General features: G+C 50.5%; 1 protein-coding gene across 9 annotated transcripts in view; it reads right to left on the reverse strand.

Moving 5' to 3' along the window:
- Positions 1-17628, reverse strand: part of RAPGEF1 (Rap guanine nucleotide exchange factor 1) — a 137093-nt gene that overhangs the window by 58101 nt on the left and 61364 nt on the right. For 8 of the 9 annotated variants that reach the window (XM_027556628.1, XM_027556620.1, XM_027556621.1 and 5 more), the window contains exons 2-4: positions 7229-7368; positions 6545-6658; positions 2010-2188 (exon numbers count right to left, since the gene is read on the reverse strand). In XM_027556628.1, coding sequence (XP_027412429.1) covers positions 2010-2188; positions 6545-6658; positions 7229-7368 — 433 coding nt within the window. The remainder of the gene's footprint in view (positions 1-2009; positions 2189-6544; positions 6659-7228; positions 7369-17628) is intronic. The other variant, XM_027556623.1, reaches the window with a different exon arrangement.

A 17628-nucleotide genomic window follows, 5' to 3' on the forward strand; every position in this document is an offset into this window, starting at 1 on the left:
TTTGAGGGAGTATATTCGATCACGTTAGGGAAAGCAATAAAAATATCATAAATTGGCTTTTGAAAAATTTCAGGAGGAAAAATATCCCTTAAATGGTATTAACCAAAGGACTACCAGGAAAAAAAGAAAGGGAAAAAACCATTGTTTCTTGTGGCCACACCCAGGCATTTCTCTTTTCCCCTCAAGGAAATGGTTATAGATGTTAAGTAATTATAAAACCTCCCCACGGACAGAAACACACCCCAGACCACTGTCATATCACTTGATCAAGTCTCCCAGAGCTTGCATGTCTAGAAAGTAGCTTCCCCAGCAGAGCTGTTGGCTGACATTTGGGGGCGTGAGGCTCGGCAGCAGCGCGGGGCCAGCGCTCTCACAGGACTTGGTGAAGGTGGCCATGCTGACTCTCCCAGGGAGGGGGGCACACGAGGTGGTGGGTGCGGGGCTCCAGCAGTCGGCACCCATGTGGTCACACTCTGCTCACATAACTGTGAGTCTCTTCCCTCCTGGGACACACCTGCCTGCTGCCCTGGTTCCTCTGGTTGTCTTCTCCTGCTCCCAGTGCCCATCCAGCGCCTGCCTTGACTTCAGGTCTGGCCCCAGCGTCTCCTCCCCCAGGAAGTTTAGTAAGTGTGACTCTCTTGCAACTCGCCTTCCATAAAATTGGCACCTGGTTAGACAGTGGGGGAGTTGGTGTTTTCAACCAGATCTGAAGTCTCCCATGGTGGGCCCAGCCCATGAGAAGTCTATCAGAGCATTTCACAGAAAGCTGTCTATGCACCTGAAACCAGCTTACTGTTAGGCACATTCCCCCCAAGGAGAGCCGCACCAGGCCCGTCCACAAGCCGGGCACTGGGGACCTACTGGGAAAGCACAGCACTTGTCTCACAGAGGCCTCCATGGGCCTCTAACAAGGCACTGAAGCAACTGGTTGCCCCTGAGGCTTGGGTACATGACGGCAGCCTACTGTGGAAAATGAAGACAGAACCAGGCAAAGCCCTATCAACACTGTATCCTTCCCCACCAACTGGCTCCAGTGAGCTTCCAGCCAGAAGACCACCAGCAGAAGCAGAAGACAGGGCTCAGCAGAATCTACAGGGCCCAGCAGAAACCCCAGGGCAGGTAGCTTCTTGGAAATGAAGATACTGCTTGCTTTATCTCCCAAAAGAAGAAAATCATGCCCTTCATTGCCAAGGTCCGAAAGCGGTTCATAAACGCTTAGCCCCGTGGGGCTACAAGGACACTAAACCATCCTGGGGAACTGAAAGAGAGATGTTTATCCCCAACAGGCACCAGGGAAGGAAAACAGAGCCAGCAGGCATCTGACAGCCTCTCATGAGAAAGCTCCTGCAAGACTCTCACTGGAGATTACATTCAATCCTGCTTTTCTTTCTGTGGTTAACAACAAACACAGAGGCAAGCCGCTGACTAACCTTTCAGAGGAAAATGAACTCTAGCAAAAAAAGAAGCACTACCCAACAAAAGCTGACTCCATCCCCGTACCTGGCTTCCAATGAATCCAGCCGCCGTCTGGGAGGACCTGGCTTGATACAACTCAAGGTTTCACTAGTCCATGCTCTACTGGGATTCCTCTCTGCCTTTTTTGGCTTAATAATGTAAGCGGTCAAGATCTCTAAGCAGCTAAATACTGGCAGGATTTGGTGTCACAATAAACTATGGTTAACACAGGGAACTGGGGAAAATGTGTCTGAATCAATAGGATGATTGCCAATGAGCCAGCCAGTATGAAAAAGGAACCCCAGGCTTACCCGGAGGCCACCCCCCAGCAGCGGTGGTGTGCTTCCTCAGTGTCGAGGCCTCGTGAGTAACAGTGACCTCAACCTTGGGAGAAAGCCAGGTGGCGACCACGGGGCAAGGCTGGGGGCAGGGGCTGGAGGGCTCCTTTTCCTCCTGGCACTCCTTGCTGTTCGCAGAAACGTTGGGTGTGAATGGCCCCCAAACCAAGGTGCTGCTATGCCTCCACAGCTGTAACACACCCCACAGCAACTCACCTGTGCTGAATTCGAGGGTCGCTCTGCACCAGGGGTAAGATGGCCTCCAGCACCTTGCTGGCGGACCCTGGGAGCATCTCCAGGACCTTCTTATCAATAGCCATTTTGTCCACAATGGTCTTAAAGTAGCGCAAGGCACTGACAACTTCCTTCTCTTTCTCCTCCAGCCAGCTCAGGTTCTGAAAGGAAATGTTAAGCATAAGGAGGGAGGAGAGAGATTAAAGGGAGTGACTTTTAAAAGAAATAAATAAAATTTCCTGTAGACCACTTTGAGATTGATGCCACTGGAAAGGGCTTCTTGCTGCAGAAACTAAGTCAAATTGTTTCCCTAAGGACTGCGATCAGGATACAGAGGCCAGACTTGGGGCAGAAGAAGGGGCTGGATGGAGAAAAGCAGTTTAGGTATTCTTAAGTCCCTTCCTAGACAGAGACAGACTCGCCCGGGGTCTCCTCCTCCACTACACGGAACTATCACTGCTAATCTCAGCAAGTATAGTGAGGACTGATTTGCTGATGGCTGTAGGATGCTTGGGTACTGTGCACGTCTATCCAGGAAATCAAACTGAGAAACCCCAGGCCTTTCAAGGTCCTGGGGGCTGTGTGAGACTGGTCAGAGGCATTAGTGCTCAAAGCCCATTCTCCAGGACTCCTTGTTGGATTTCCACATTTGACCTGCAGACGCAGTGCCCTCTCAATGAGATGAGATGGCTCTCCCAAAGGACCTGGAAGCCCTGGGGTGAAAGGGTGAGGAACTGGACAGACAGCAGAAATTCAGGCACTGCTCCTGCCACAACCGCTAACAGCATTCAGAGTATCTCTGCTCCTGAGGAAAGCTCACCAAGGAAGAAAATAAAAACACAGAGCCCTGGACCTCCCAGCATTCACATTCCCACACCCAAGTCTTTCCTCTTTGACTGGGGGGTCCCTTGAATCCACGGTCAGTGGGTAAACACACTCCTTACACTGACCCTGAGGTCAACAACCCAGGTCCCAGCTGGCTGGCAGGGAGAGGGAAACCAAGAATAATCGTTAAGATAGATAAATCCAAAAATGGATAATCTATTCAAGTAGAATCAATTACTTGCCCAGGGCAAATTAAGGGTAGTATATGTGAGGAAAACTCCCACCTATGGGCTCTTTGTGCTCCAGAGACTATATAAACAAAATCCACCAAGAAGAAGAAGATAATTTCTTAAAAAAGGAGATTTAAAACTATACATTAAAAAGTGATACATAATAAAGTGATTATGATTCTGAACACTAGTTCTTTTAAAATAACGAGGAACGTCATTTTAAATTAAATTTTTAAATAGTGGATTTCATGGGACTATCAAAGAAAAACCACATAGATGGAATTAAGAAGTCATTAGTCCCTTTAGTGGGACGACTTTCAGAGACTTGATTTAGCTCCTCTCAGTGGGTGCACTACCCCAAAGGTGCCCTGTAGAGCACCAGGATACCATGCTCCCATTCCCAGCATGGGGGTCTCTGCCCTCACTTTATTTTTCTCTTTTTACCAACTGACACCTTTATTTACCGTCCGTTTCCAAGGGCCAGGCACTTGCTTCTCTAGCTCAAGGCAAGAGCGCTCTGCTTTGCCTAGGCCTACACGGGGCTCAGAGGAACCTCAGTCTGAAGGAATCATGGTGCCGTGCAGACATCAAACGTGACTACAACCACACTGGCTGGCTGGGCAAGAGGACGATGGCCACAACACTGCCACCTCAGCACCTCAGAACTCCTCAAGCGGCATGACGAAACGGGGAGGAGGCCGGAAATGTTTTAAGAAAATGTGTCCCCAGGTTTGCTAGGGAGAAAGGGGCTGACCTGAAGATGGGAGGCCTCCAAAGTGGCAGGTATTTCACAACAGAGAATTCTCCTGTCATTTGCAGAGAGATCAAACCAGGCTGCCCTGGGCTCCTAACAGAGGCGTGACACCCCGCAGAGTCGGGTTTCACCCATTAACGCTCCAGCAGATTCTACTCCCTGACTCAGTGGCCTCTGAATGCTGTGCATTCCCCCCACTCTCCAGCTGTTAAAACCATGGCTTCTCACAAAACGCAGCCAGCAGTCAAGAGTTTACAATGAGACACCCAGAAGAAGCAGGCCCAGGAACCAGGACCCCGAGGCCAGGGCCTTTAGAGGCAGGGGCATCCACCTGCACACTTCCTTGTGCATCAGGGGTTAGGGGCCACCATGGCGCAGACAGACCTGGAACCACCCGAGGCCAGCAGGCTGGGGGAGGCCGCGATCCCAAGGCACCACTGGGCTTCAGGCTCCTCGTGTGCAAAATGGGAAGACTAGGTGGGCTGCGCTGGGTGGGCTGAGGAGGCTTGTGGGGGGTGCTCGGGGAGAATATTTGTGGAAGCATTTCATAAAATTAAGGGAATAGCAGATTCTGATTAAGCAACCTTGGCCCAGAGCCCACACTTTCTGTGTACTAGGAACAGTGAAAGCTTGTGTGCACAGTCAAGGTGAGAAGGAAGACATCGTGATGCCACCCAGGACAGGGCCTGGCACAGGGAGACCCGCGGTAAGCTGTGGGTGAATCTGAATCTATTCCTGTCTACCTGAGCTACAGCTTCCCAGGTAACATCCTGGGAACAATGAGACTATACACAGAAACATTAAGTTGTAAGACAGTAAGTAAGAGTTAAGGATGACAGCAGATGACAGGCTATGGTAAGATGTCTCTGACAGAGTCAGCGACGCTCACACCCTGGCAGGCAGACCCCCAACACTTCCAGTCCTGACTGTGAGCGTCCATGTGGGTTTGAACTCACTCTGGATCATGCAGGTGACAGGGCATGGAAACTCCACCTTTCTTAAAGGGTGATGACCCGGAACCAGGGGATGCTCTTCCTTGGGGGAGGATCTATACAGCTCCTTCCTAGAGAACTGTCTCTCAGCCACGGCATGGGCATTTTAGGACAGATGATTCTTTGTTGTGGGCGGTGGGGGAGGTGCTGTCCTGTGCATTGCCCAACACCTACCAGCATCCCTGGCCTCTACCCACCAGATGTCAGTAGCACCTGCTTCAGTCTCCTGGTTGTGACAACCAAAAATGTCTCCAGACATTGCCAGCTGTGCCCTGGAGTCTGCAGGAGCCCCCCCTAACGAAAGGGTACTTGAATGTCAAGTTGCCTCTATCATTTCTCTTGGAATAAAGAAGAAAGCGGCGGGGAACGCCAAGAAGTGAGAGGCTGGAACAATTCCCTATCAGAGTTCACTAGCAAAACACAGTGCTTAGCGCGCCATTTTGCTCTGGGCCCTCTGGGCAGCGTCAGGTGACAACTGACACTCTTCTTGGTGTTCCATGTAAAAGCCAGCTCCAAGGGGCGGCTAAACAGATTGGAATTTAAAAAATAATAATTGTGGTACAGACCAAATCTTGCACTTTATTCCTCTCTTCAATCTGGAATTCAGATCAGTCTGGTAAACAACGCACATTTCATTCTTGCTCTCTAGCTTCTTTTTGTTAACAGATGGGGCAGGAAAAATGATTCAGTGAAAGACTCTGGACTGAAAACCTTTATTTTCCCTACTTTTAACTAGTATTTTAAGGTATTCTGCTGGTCAACACAAAAACAAGAGGAAGTACACCGCAAAACCCAACGACCGTGTGTTTCTGTGGCAGGGCAGTGTGTGCTGGTGGCGTCAAATCCACAGTGGGGCTGTAACAGCACTTCTACAGACTACACTGCGGACAGTTACTAAAGAGTTGAGAATCTACTTATCTGACAGGCTTGTCTTTATTTTACCTCGCTGAGTTTAATTTTGTTTTTATGTTCAGTTATGTGTGGGGATTAGCATTAGGTTTTTTAGGTATTAAAAAATAAACTTTCATAAAGAGTAAACATAACATGGTCAGAGTTTCGACGTGATGTCTGGTGGCTGTGTTTCAATCTCTGGGTCACCGCTCTTTGTATGGCTTTGCTCCATAGCCCTAGTTTCCTTGTCTGCAAAATTTAAGTTTCCACCTCCCAGGGATATAATGAGAATTAAGGGAACGAGTGAAAGCACTGAGCGTGGGGCTAAGAACAGGCTTGGTAAATGCTAGCAGCACAAAAGGAGTCCCTGGCTATGAGACACTGGTTCTGTGTTATCTCATCACGCTCAGGAGTCTTGCGAGACATTTAAAGAGACCTTACACTTTACACGCCCTTCTTCTTCTCAACTGTCCAGAGCATCTTAGCAGCTCAAGGAAAGAACAGCTGGTCTTAAGAGATGAGACTCACCCGTTCCCCCCGAACCCGTTGGACCCAAGCAGCACACCCAAACCAATCCCCGAATCCCCAAGCTTTCACCGTGAGCACTGGGCTTGCTTTGCTCCGAAGACCATGGAGGCCTGGATAAACTTTGACTTTTATCCATGGCTCCTTGGACTGTTTCCTGAACAATTAAGCCCACAGTTGCCACCCAACTGAATACAACGATATTGCAACAGAATTTTTTTTTTCCATCCCCAAAACCATGGGCCAGGATTCTGCAGTAGAAGGCAAGGCAAACCCAATTGTTCTTAGCATCACACTGACCTTCTGCCTTTGAGACCTGGAAGCCACAGCACTGGTGGACATAAACTCTACTGCCTGCTGCTCCAGATCCAAGGGGATAGGGTAGCCCTCTGGTAGAAATCTGTCTGTTGCCTCCTGGAAGAGAGGAAACCTGGATTCCTACAGAGCTTGAAATGGCCGTTTTAAGCTGAAGGGAAGGGGTTGATGAAAATCAACAGCTGTTGCAACACATCTGGCTTGACTGGCCCTGCTGAGGTTCCTGGTGTTTGAGGGCATCTTCAGTTGGGTTTCAAGGGTTTAGCAAGTTTCAGAGCGTGGACCCTGGAACCAAATGATGGATGTTCTGGACATCACAAATCTACGTGTGTGTGTCGGGGGGCAACATGGGCCTCTCTAGGGGCGTGGAGGCTGCGTCCTGGGGTGTGAATGTGATGCTCTGAGCTGTGTTAAATGCCCAGAGGATGACATCTGGAAAAGAACTGTTCTAGCCAACTGATCTGGACTCTTATTAATGGGAGAAACACTCACCCATCCTAAAAGTTTCTATTTCACAAGGACACAGAAGGCCCCACCTGGAACTGTGGAGCGCTACCGGAAAGGTGCTCTGTACTGAAAGCTCAGTCCCCAGGGCATGAACTCAGAAACAGCACAAACACATTGTTCAAAGCAGGTGCAGGCCAGCAGAAACACCTGGAGTCAGCTTACTTTGTTCACGGGCTTCTCTGGAATCTTCACAGACACCTCGGCTGGTTTTCCCTTCTTTGATGGCGTCCTCTTGATTTTGGGCGAGTGGAATTTGTCCTTCAGCTTCATGGTGAAGGAGGAGAGATGAGAACGCTGAGAGTCTGAAAACAGAGGAGGTACTGACTATTAGAGGCAGAGTGAGAAGAAGCCGTGGTTCATTCGCCTTCTGTGGAAATGAGTGTTGTCCTCAGGCAAATCGTTCCCCTTCTCTGTTTGAGGTTACAAAGAAAAGGAAACATGGATCCATTCGAACTCTTTTGCTTGCACCTTTCAATTTTTGCAATTTCCTTCTAAGTTAGGGTGAAAGCAGTCAAAATGGGTGTGGAAAACGAACACGCAAATACTTCCATGCGTCCCTATAGAGTTCATCTGATTATCTAACCAACGTCCAAGGGAACCGGCTAAGATGAAAAGACACCACAGTGGGACCGCAGAAGGGCTGGACATGAGAATTGGGAATGAAGGCCCTTTTGAGTGGACCTCCTCAATGTCTGGTTAGGGAACTGCAACAAGTGACATGCGTCAGGCCTCAGAGCTGGCCGTGGAGACTGAAGTAGACCTAAGGTGTTCAAAACCCTCAGGGACACAGTGAAAGACAATTTGGTTTCTCAACAAAATCAGGAACAAGACGAGGGTGTCAGTTTTGATCCCTGTTACTCAATTTTGTACTCCAACACAAGCCATCCAGATTGGAAAGGGAGATATAAAACTGTTGGTAGATGAAATAATTTTGTATATGAAAAATCCGAAGCAATCCACTAAGAAACTAGTACTAACAAACAAATTTAGTAGGCTCACAGGATACAAGATGATATACATCATAAACAAGGTCACAGACAAGAATCAATTCTATTTCTACACAATAGCAAGGAACATTCAAAACGAATGTAAGAAGCATCCATTCACAATCATCAAAACAAATAAAACACAAAGGCCTAAAACTACATTTAAGTGACGTACTGATATGCTACACCATGGATAAATCTCAAAAACATGATGCTAAGCGAAAGAAGCTAGTCACAAAAGACCACATATTGTATAATTCCGTTTATCTGCAATGTCCAGAACTGGCAAATCTCTAGAGACAGAAAGTATTAATAGACGAGAGGTTGCCTAAGACTAAAGGGAGCGGAGAGGGATGGAGAGCGGCTGCTGGTGACTAAGAGGTTTCTTTTGGTGGGGGAGAAGTGTTCTAAAATTAGAATCTGGTGATCGTTACACAACCCAGTGAATTACTATAAAAAAAAAAAACAACTTTGAATTCTACACTTTAAAAGAGTCGTGTAGTCAGATATGTGAATTCTATCTCAATGAAGCTGTTGGGGGAAAAAACAAACCAACCAACCCAACGAGCCGCCTTCCTTCATTTACTACAGCACTTTCCAGGATTTGAAACCATCTTATTATTTGTGTGTTTATCTCCTAACAAGAACGCACTTGCTGAAGACTGTACCTGTCCTGCTCAAGCCTGCGTCTCCAGTGCTAACACTGTACGTAGCCCAGAGAAGATGCTCGGGAAACATTAGTTCAACAAATGAACAAATCGGCCAAAGAGAAAATACCCCACAGAAAGCACTGCTTCTTTGGCTGTCAGAAATTTATAGAAAATACTTGAAAATGGTTGACAATTAGGGAGAACATGATTCTATGCAATGGAAAAAAAAAAGTAAGTGTATTTAAAAAATAAAAAAATACACTCCCTTTCAATTTTCTCAGCAATTTAGTACTAAAACAAAACCAAAAACAACAAAAAAACCCTTCCAAATAAATGACATAGCACCTCTATTACAGGCGTGTCACTGTGTCTACTAGTGCTGGCTTATCAGGGGCCAAGCCTCAATCCTCTTGTCAAAGACCTTCAGGCTGCAGGCAGGATCAGATACACAATTCGCCCTTTGCAATTATCTAGGAGCCCCTTGCACTCTGGACTAGAGAGAGGAGCCAGGCCTGACCTTCGTTCACAAGGGCAGTCAAACCAAACCCAGCCTCGCAGCTGTCTGTCCACCAGCCAGAGCTGCAGGAAGCTCTTCTTAGAGCCCAGCAAGGACACAAATCCACAGAGGGCTGGTGCGCCTCTCTCCTCAGCTGGAGCTGCTCGACGTGGAGCTCCGGGGTTCTCGGTACCAGTCCTCGCGGGTGGCGCCAGCCCTGGGATTCGCAGCATGCCAGCAGATGGTGTGATTGCTCCGGCTCCCCTCCTCTTCCCCACCCAAGCAGGGGGGCCCACACAGTTTATACTTGCTTCTTTACAACAACTTCGGTAATTCACAGGGTAGTTAAAAGGCCGGGCAGTTGTAGTCAGACTGTTTTGAGTCAACAGACTTCAGCAGCACCTCTTAAGTCTCAAGTTTTGTCTGAGAACATTGCTCTACCTGAGATGTCTGATGTGGCGTAGGTTAAATTACTGGCTGCGGTAATGCAGGAAGGTGCTCGTCCATGTGCGGGGCACATGGCACCTGCTCAGTGCCTAAGTGTGTGATGTGGACTGGCTGCAGGTCAGACCGGGACACTCTGCAGCACTGAAGGTGTTTCTCAGGATCCCAGGGAATGGCAGGCCTCACACACGCCCCTCTCTTCTCCCGTTAGTGCTGAGTGGAAGTCTCAACCCGGCCGGAGCCCGCTGGTCTCTGCCTCTCTTTCAGGCTGCTCTTCTTCCTGCCCCCACCTGCTCCTTAGAACGCTGGCCTCAGCATCCCCAACGTCACAGCACATCCTTCTCCAGACAGGTTCCCAAGTCAGATGCTTGGGTGTGACTTCTACCCTGGTGAGTAAGACCGAAAGCAGGGCAAGAGAAGCAGACACAAACGGGGAAGTATAGGCAGGATGCGTGGTTTCTTTGGTGGTCAAAGATCTTCAGAGACACAGACTGGGCAAGCCAGCTTCCTCCTCCTCCTCCTCCAGCCTGCTGCCCTGCATAGCTATTACATACGGGTAGGCATGGGGCTGAGGGATGGCCAGTTTCACTCTCTGCCATCAGGACCAGGGCAGAACCAGGGTAGGCAAACAGGGTGTGGAGGCCCCCCTCAACCCCCGATTATGACCGAGCGGCCAGGTAAGGACACCTTTGCCAGAGAGCAGCCAGAGCCACCCAGGAAGTACACGGCAACAGGCTCTGGCTGTCCCGGGGCAGCTGGGAGTCCACATCAGTACATAAAGAAAGTGCGTATCTACCAATAAATTTCCCTCCTTGGAGTACTTAACAGCCACAGACAGCCACCTCTAGCACAAGATGCGATAAATCAAGCGGAAAGAGCAGGTTCTTTGTCATGACAACCAACCTCCTCAAGTTTGGAAATCAAGGGCAGCACAAATGAGGACAGGCTTCGACTTGGAGGCTGCTTGTCGTCTCTGCCTTGAAACAACAGCTTAGCAACAAAGCCTTTCGCACAGGTTTCAGGAGGTTTGGAAGGGCACTCCAACTATGCACCTGAGAGCAGATAAAGCACCATGACGACCAGTGACGGCAGAGTGGGTGGACACAGGGGTGGCAGCTATGTTAGGGTGATCCTACCAACACGCCACACACAGACGTGTGCGACACATGCACACCTGCCACACACTTCCGGACCCCTGCTCACTCCCTCGTGTGTGTCACTCATCTCGGTGGGGGGCAGTGCCAAAGAGATGGTCACACGACTGCAGAGCTTCAGGTAACTTCACCGACCACTCTTCAACTTCTCACTTGGGAAGTTACACATCAGGTTTGGTAAATGTGTGTGCTAAGAGATTTTCTAGCACTGAAATTAAAACAAAATTTTGAAAGATTTCATACACGAGTCTATACAACTTACAGAGAAGGAATGAAATCCATGCATCCAGTGGCCTCACCCACCACATGGAACTTCCGGCAATGATGGACACGTTCCCTGTCCACACTGTCCAACGTGACGGCCGCTCGAGGTTGCCAAGCGCTTGGAATGTGCCTCGTGCGACCAAGAACCTGAGTTTCTATTGGAATGCAGAGAAACAGTAAGAGAGGCTGGCGGCTGTCCCACTGGACAGCGGGGCTCAAGAAGCAGAACACTGGCAACCCCACCACCCCCTCCACACGCCCCGTCGTGATGGTGTCTTCCTGCCCAACGGCGGGTAGCTGATTCTGAATTTTGTGCTCATCACGCCTTACTTTTTATGCTAGTTTAGATCTGTAAGTAGAGTTTAATGAGTAGGTTTGTGAAGCTAACTTAAGGGATACTATACTGTCAATACTCCTCTGCTCTTGCTTTTTCACTCAATGGTAGGTCTGACATTTGCCCAGGTGACGTGTGCAGAAGCGCTTCTGTTTTCAGTCCTGTGCAGTCCCACGCCTTCTGTCATGCTGCTTTTGTTCACCCACTCTTCTGTCAGTCAACGCTGGGTCATTTTTGGCGTGTTTGCTTCTATAAACAGCACTGCTCTGACCTTTCTTGTACATGCCTCCTGGAACACACTCGAGAGCCTCTGTGACAAGAGCCCCTGGACTAGAGTACACACCACATCTCATCCGAGGGCTGCTGCCAAGTGAGCCCCGGAGGGTCTGGGCCTCTCTGCGGCCCCCGCAGCGCCACACCCACCAGGACCTGGGCTTGCCAGACCTGCACACCTTGTGACAGGGCCACACCTAACCAAAGAAACAAAAGCCTCCTGCACGTGGAGGCGCCACAGCTGGTGTGTCTCACTGTGGTCTATCAGATTTGCTGGGAACGACCTCAAAGGTCACGGACAGAACTTAAGAAAACAAACCCTCAACCACTGCTCGTGTACGCGTGGCTTAGTCGTGTCCGACTCTTGCGACCCTGTGGACTGTAGCCCGCCAGGCTCCTCTCCATGGGATTTTCCCACAAGAACACTGGAGGGAGGTGCCATTCCCTCCTCCAGGGGATCTTCCTGACCCAGGGATCAAACCTGCCTCCCTTGCATTGCAGGCGGATTCTTGACTGCTGAGCCACTGGGGAAGCCCAACCACTGCTCGGTATGGCATTTGCACCAAGGAGGGTCAAGAACCCCCAATGACCAACCTGCGAGTCATTTCTTCCAGAAGAAGAACGCTTACATGACCTCACAGTCAATTTCCGCAGAGACGGCGTGATATGACCAAGAGCAGCACTGCCCTGAGGGGCTGCCACAAGCTGTAGGTGGGCTGCAAGACAGACACCCTTCTCCATCCAGAGGGAGGCTGAAGGAGAGGCACGCAGCCTGTTCCTGGAATCACATCTCAACCCAAACCAAAAGCACACCAGAGCCAAACCAGCTTCTTCCAAGCAGTCTGCCAGGCGTCACTGTATCATCCTTGAACTTTCAATGTGCCCCTCGGCCATGCTGAACGGCCGTCTCTCCTTGCTGCTGACAAATGCACTTGCCCAGTGGCCTTTCAGACGTCATCTGTAGCAGCAGCTGGGATCCCAACTTAGCAGCGTCCCTGTCAGGGCTTAAGTCCGCCTTGGATGGGGGAGTCTACATAGCAACCACAGAGGACCACACAAGGTCTAACCTGCACCATGCGAGGTCCACCCAGGACCACAAAGTCAGGGTCAGCGTGGATGACACTTTGAGGCGGCTCCAAGAGCATACAGCCAACCCTGAGAGACACGGTGGCGGCTCCCCCCTGCATGATGGCGCAGGGCGCAGGGCGCAGAGCTGGGCCCACACACAAGCCCGGGTGGCGTGTGTGCGCTCCCAGCACCCACACCCCGGCTCCCAGACGGGCCGAAAGGACAACCAGAGGGGAGAAGTACACACGGATACTAGCAAGAACCATTTTAAACATGAGGATTTCACATTTTTAAGAGGTCTGCCTGCTTATCTAGAATCGTACAGACTGTGACTGCACAGGCAAAGACACACGTGAGAGTGAGTGGGTCATGGGCACGGCCGGCAGGACGGGGGCTCTGGAGTCAGGCAGCTGGTGCTTTAACTCGCGCTCGGCCTCTCTGCGCTGCGGGCTGCTCGCCTGTAGAGCCAGCATAACCTCAGGACCCACCTGCCTGGGTTGCTGTGAGGGTTAAATGTGATCCTGCATGTCAAGCATTTAGCAGAGGACCTGATACACAGCAGACACTGAGTCCACAGCACCCGCTGCTGTTATGTGATAACACCGCCAATGCTCTGCCAACACGCAGTATGGCAAAGGCTAAAAATAATCCTAGCCTGGCAGAGCGCAAAGTAACCTGATGTTTTATTTTTTCCAACAATTTCATAGTAAAAGATCCTCTTTCTTACGTAACATAGGATTATTCACATTCAAACACAGGGAAAACAATTTCTGGAGTGCCGCAACACCACAGGCTCTTATGGCACGAGAATCTGTTCATATTACCCTCTGGTGTAGGAAGTCAACGGATAGCTGTGATGTTGCTGGGGGTACTAATGGAAATAGCAAGCATCTCCTTTTTCCTTTTATCAGCGACAAAACTGAAACAACCTCATTATAAAAATCTGAGCACTGCAAAAACATATAACACAGAAGGTGAAAATCCCTCATAACTCCCCGTCTCTGTCATACAGAGCTGAAGTATTTTTGTGACTGGCTTTTTTAGCTGGGTGATATGCTGTGGCCATTCTTCCACGTGAGCACAGTTAATGCGTGAATAATGTCCTAATGGAAGGCAAACCACAACACGGTCAAACGGTCTCCTGACCAAAGGTTCCCAACTCCTGCTCTTCCAAAAACAGCACAGGAATAAACACCCTCCCGCTGAGCCCGCTGAGCCCCTGCCTGAAACTGGCTCCTAGAAAAGGCACTGCCAGGCCAAAGGGCATAAGCACTGGACACCTGCCAAGATACTGCCCAGCTGCCCTGAGCTGGGTGCAGGCCTGTGGGGGCTACGCCGAGGAGCGAGACCAGGGGTGCAGGCAGGAGATCGGGCCTGGGGACCCACCCCTGCAGGCTTCACTGCAGATCCGACAGAGCTACTGGTTTTGCTTTACTTGTGTAACTGTCAGGATTAAAAACAGATTTGGAAATGAACAGACACTTCACAAGAGATGAAATCCAAATGGCCAACAAACAGATGATAAGGTGCTCAGTCCCACTGGTTATCAGGAAACAATAAATTAAAACCATATAGCAAGGCTACGACATACACACCAGGATGGATACAAAGAAAAAGGTGCAAACACTCCACACTGGGGGGTGGAGAGCACGGGGCTCCCCCTCCCTCCACGGCTGCAGGGACGAGGCAGGACAGGCACCAGGCACTCGCTTCCCTGAGGCTGAAGGCTAAGTCTTCCTCACTTTGGAACCTGGCACTTAGCCCCAAGACTGGCACACAGTGAAAGTGAATAAACGATCGTTAGTGAGCACAAAGACACAAGAATCAACGACTGACTGCAACAGCTAACAACTACAGCATTCAACCGGCACCAGACAGCAGGGTCTGATTAGTGATGTCGATGGGATGGTTTACACCGATTTGTAAGGTAATTGTCTGAGGAACACCGACACACGAGTCAGACACAACTGACTCGTGTCAGCTGAGTCAGAGACAACCAAGAACTTTCTCTGCTGTGCTGGTTCGGCTTGGGTCACCCGGGTTGAGAGAATCCTGTTCAAGCTACTTCCAGGGAAAAGATGAGAGAAAAACCAGACGTTTCGCTCTCCCCCTCGAGGTCTCCAGAGGACAACAGACTCTCCAACAGAAACACAAGGCCACATGTGGTTTCAAATTAAATTATCCACAATGTTATAATTTCAATATACAACTAAATAAAAATTATCAGGCGAGACATTCTACTCTTCTCTTTCTTTCATACTGAGTCTTCAGAACGTGGTCTCTTGCTGGACCAGACACTTTTCCAGCACCCTCTGCAGCTCGAGGCCCTGGGAATGGCTGGCCCTCCCCGTCCCTGCGAGGAGGGCTGATCCACTGGCCTCCTGACAGGAGGCACCTTGGGCAGGCTGGATTCAAGGGCTTCTGGAACGTGCCCTGAGGTGCACTTGCTGAAGGACTAACCGCGGGGGGCCCTCTCACCCCCAGGCTGGGTGTTCTAGACTCTGAGGCCCTCTGCCCCCATGGAAGGACTGCAGGATCTCAGTGAAGCCCCCACCTGGCACAGGGCCAGAGAGCCTGCGGAAACTCGCTGTGCAAGGTGAGAGGACCAGGGCAGAGGAGGGAGACTTTCAACAGAAGACTTTTCTGACAATCGCAGCTTCCCAGCAACGCAGGCAGCAGGGAGCAAGGACAGACACCTGTGGTGGCAGTGACATCATGTCCTCTGCTTTGAAACGTGGGCAAAACGAGTGACACAGACCACCCCCGGCCAAGGGCAGCCCTGTGAACTTACTCCCACCCCACCCGCAGCTCCGACATAAGTGAAACCCCCTCAATGCTTGCAGCTGTGAGTAAGCTGCCCATTGGGGCCTCACTGTTCTCATCTGTGAAATGAGAATAACGGTCCTTGTCTCACCTCTCAAGGCTGTCATGGATGTGATAAGTACTCCATGTAAGGTTCCTTAGCACAGTACTGACACCTAGTAAACATCAGATAAATGTCATCTGCTGTTACCCAAATGTTCTGAGATAAATGCCACCACTCTGAATGGGCAATTACTATTTCTTCAACACAGCAGATTTTACAAAATTAATTAATGCTCATACTGCTGTGGCATGTGGAACTACCCCAACCAGGGATCAAACTGATTCCCCCTGTGGTGGAAGTGTGAAGTCTTAACCACTGGCCCACCAGGGAAGTCTGTTTTAACACAGCAGAATTTTTAAATGGAGGAGATAACTCACTGAGCCAGGGCTCTTATGACTGAGTATTTTTCTACATGTGTGTTTTACTTTAATTTTAAAAAGCTGTATTCAAAGAAAAAAAGTACAGCAGAGATGAGAAGAGGAGCTGGACTCTTGGTGACATCGTCTGAGCTGTTAGTTTTATTTGTCTGAGGCTCAACTTCCAGCAACTTGGGGGTGGGGTGGGGAAAGAGGTGAATTCAGTAACTAAGTGTCCTTCAGGATTTAAACAGAAACCACAGCCTCCACCAGGTAAACTTGTGCATGTGAACACAGCCTGGAGAGGACATTGTGGGGTGGGTGGCGGGCCTCCTGCCAGCAATCTGTCAGAAAGGGCACTGAACAGTTTCCCCCATACCTACTCCAATTATTAAAAAATGGTCAAATAACGGACGATATCCCACGAGATGAAAAGGGACCCTCTGGGATTTATAGCTGCTTCCGTCCCCGGAGCCCAACATCAGCAGCTAGTGCATTTAAACACCCTACTGGAAGCTGGGTGATCATCACATTAACTCAGGGAGGGACAGGTTCTCAGCACCATTTGGCAGACGCAGAGACCAGGTCCCAGGGGCCTGACCCCCTGCCCCCTACCCCCACAACATGCACACACACACCACAGATAAGGCGACTGGAGAACCACTCAAGGTCAGCCTGTCCCCAGGGTCGCCAAGTACCAAGGAAGGATTTCTTTGGGATTGACTCTGAGATTCTCAAAGCCACAGACTTCAGAGAATTCCAGAGACATAAATGAGTCATTTCTCTCGAGTGTGTTGCTTCTAGAGAAGACAGAAGGGAGAGGCAGAGCAAGCATGTCAGCACGCCCGGCTGAGAGCAGGCGGCCCATCACCATCGGGGTTCCGGCTGCACCGGGACACGGTCCACCCTCACCTTGTCCTCAGGTGGAGCTGTTTGGAGCAGCCTCTGTCCCTCAGAGGAACTTGCATGTTAGGACTGGTGCCAGTTCAGAATTCAACAACGCTCCTCAAGGGTCGCAGAGCCTACGTGCGGCTCTGTGAGGCCCGCCTGGCCGCCTGAACAGGGGTCAGCAGTGGGGGGATGGGAGCACCCACAGGCGGCCAGCGGCTCCCGCCACCAGCTGCTCCAGGCCCTGCTCAGGGACCCCCCAGGAACGCACGACGTGTCAGGCCACCCTCTGGGCTTCCAAAGGAAACACATTTTCATTTGTCAGTGAGCACATGTTCCTTTTTTGTTTTTTACTTCACAGACAACAAGAGAAGGAGCTGGGAGTCACAAGCGCCCGCGGTTTGGGACGCTACAGGAATCGCTTGCTGGCAAATATGGAATAAAGCAAAGGGACAGGGTCCCCTGGACCACCGCCTTCCGTCCCCATCACCGCAGAGAGACAGGGTGCATCAGAGGGCGTGGGGCGGGCCCACAGGCCTCCTCCTTCAGCCGCTCACCCACTTGTTCCACACACATTTACACGCTGAGGAGCAGGACCCCCTCGTCCCCTCCAGAGAGCCCCCAGACTTGTGAGGGGAGCCAGAAGAGTCCTCAGTATGGTCAGCGAGCAGCCCTGGGATGGAGACATGCCCGGTACAGGCAGGGCCCTTCGGGCCGCTCAGAGCCCGCTCAGGAGGAGGGCAGCTCTTGGTGCCAGCAGGAGTGCCTTGGCACCCGGGGCCC

The sequence above is a fragment of the Bos indicus x Bos taurus genome, chromosome 11 (assembly GCF_003369695.1).
Source record: "Bos indicus x Bos taurus breed Angus x Brahman F1 hybrid chromosome 11, Bos_hybrid_MaternalHap_v2.0, whole genome shotgun sequence".
NCBI lineage: Eukaryota > Metazoa > Chordata > Mammalia > Artiodactyla > Bovidae > Bos > Bos indicus x Bos taurus.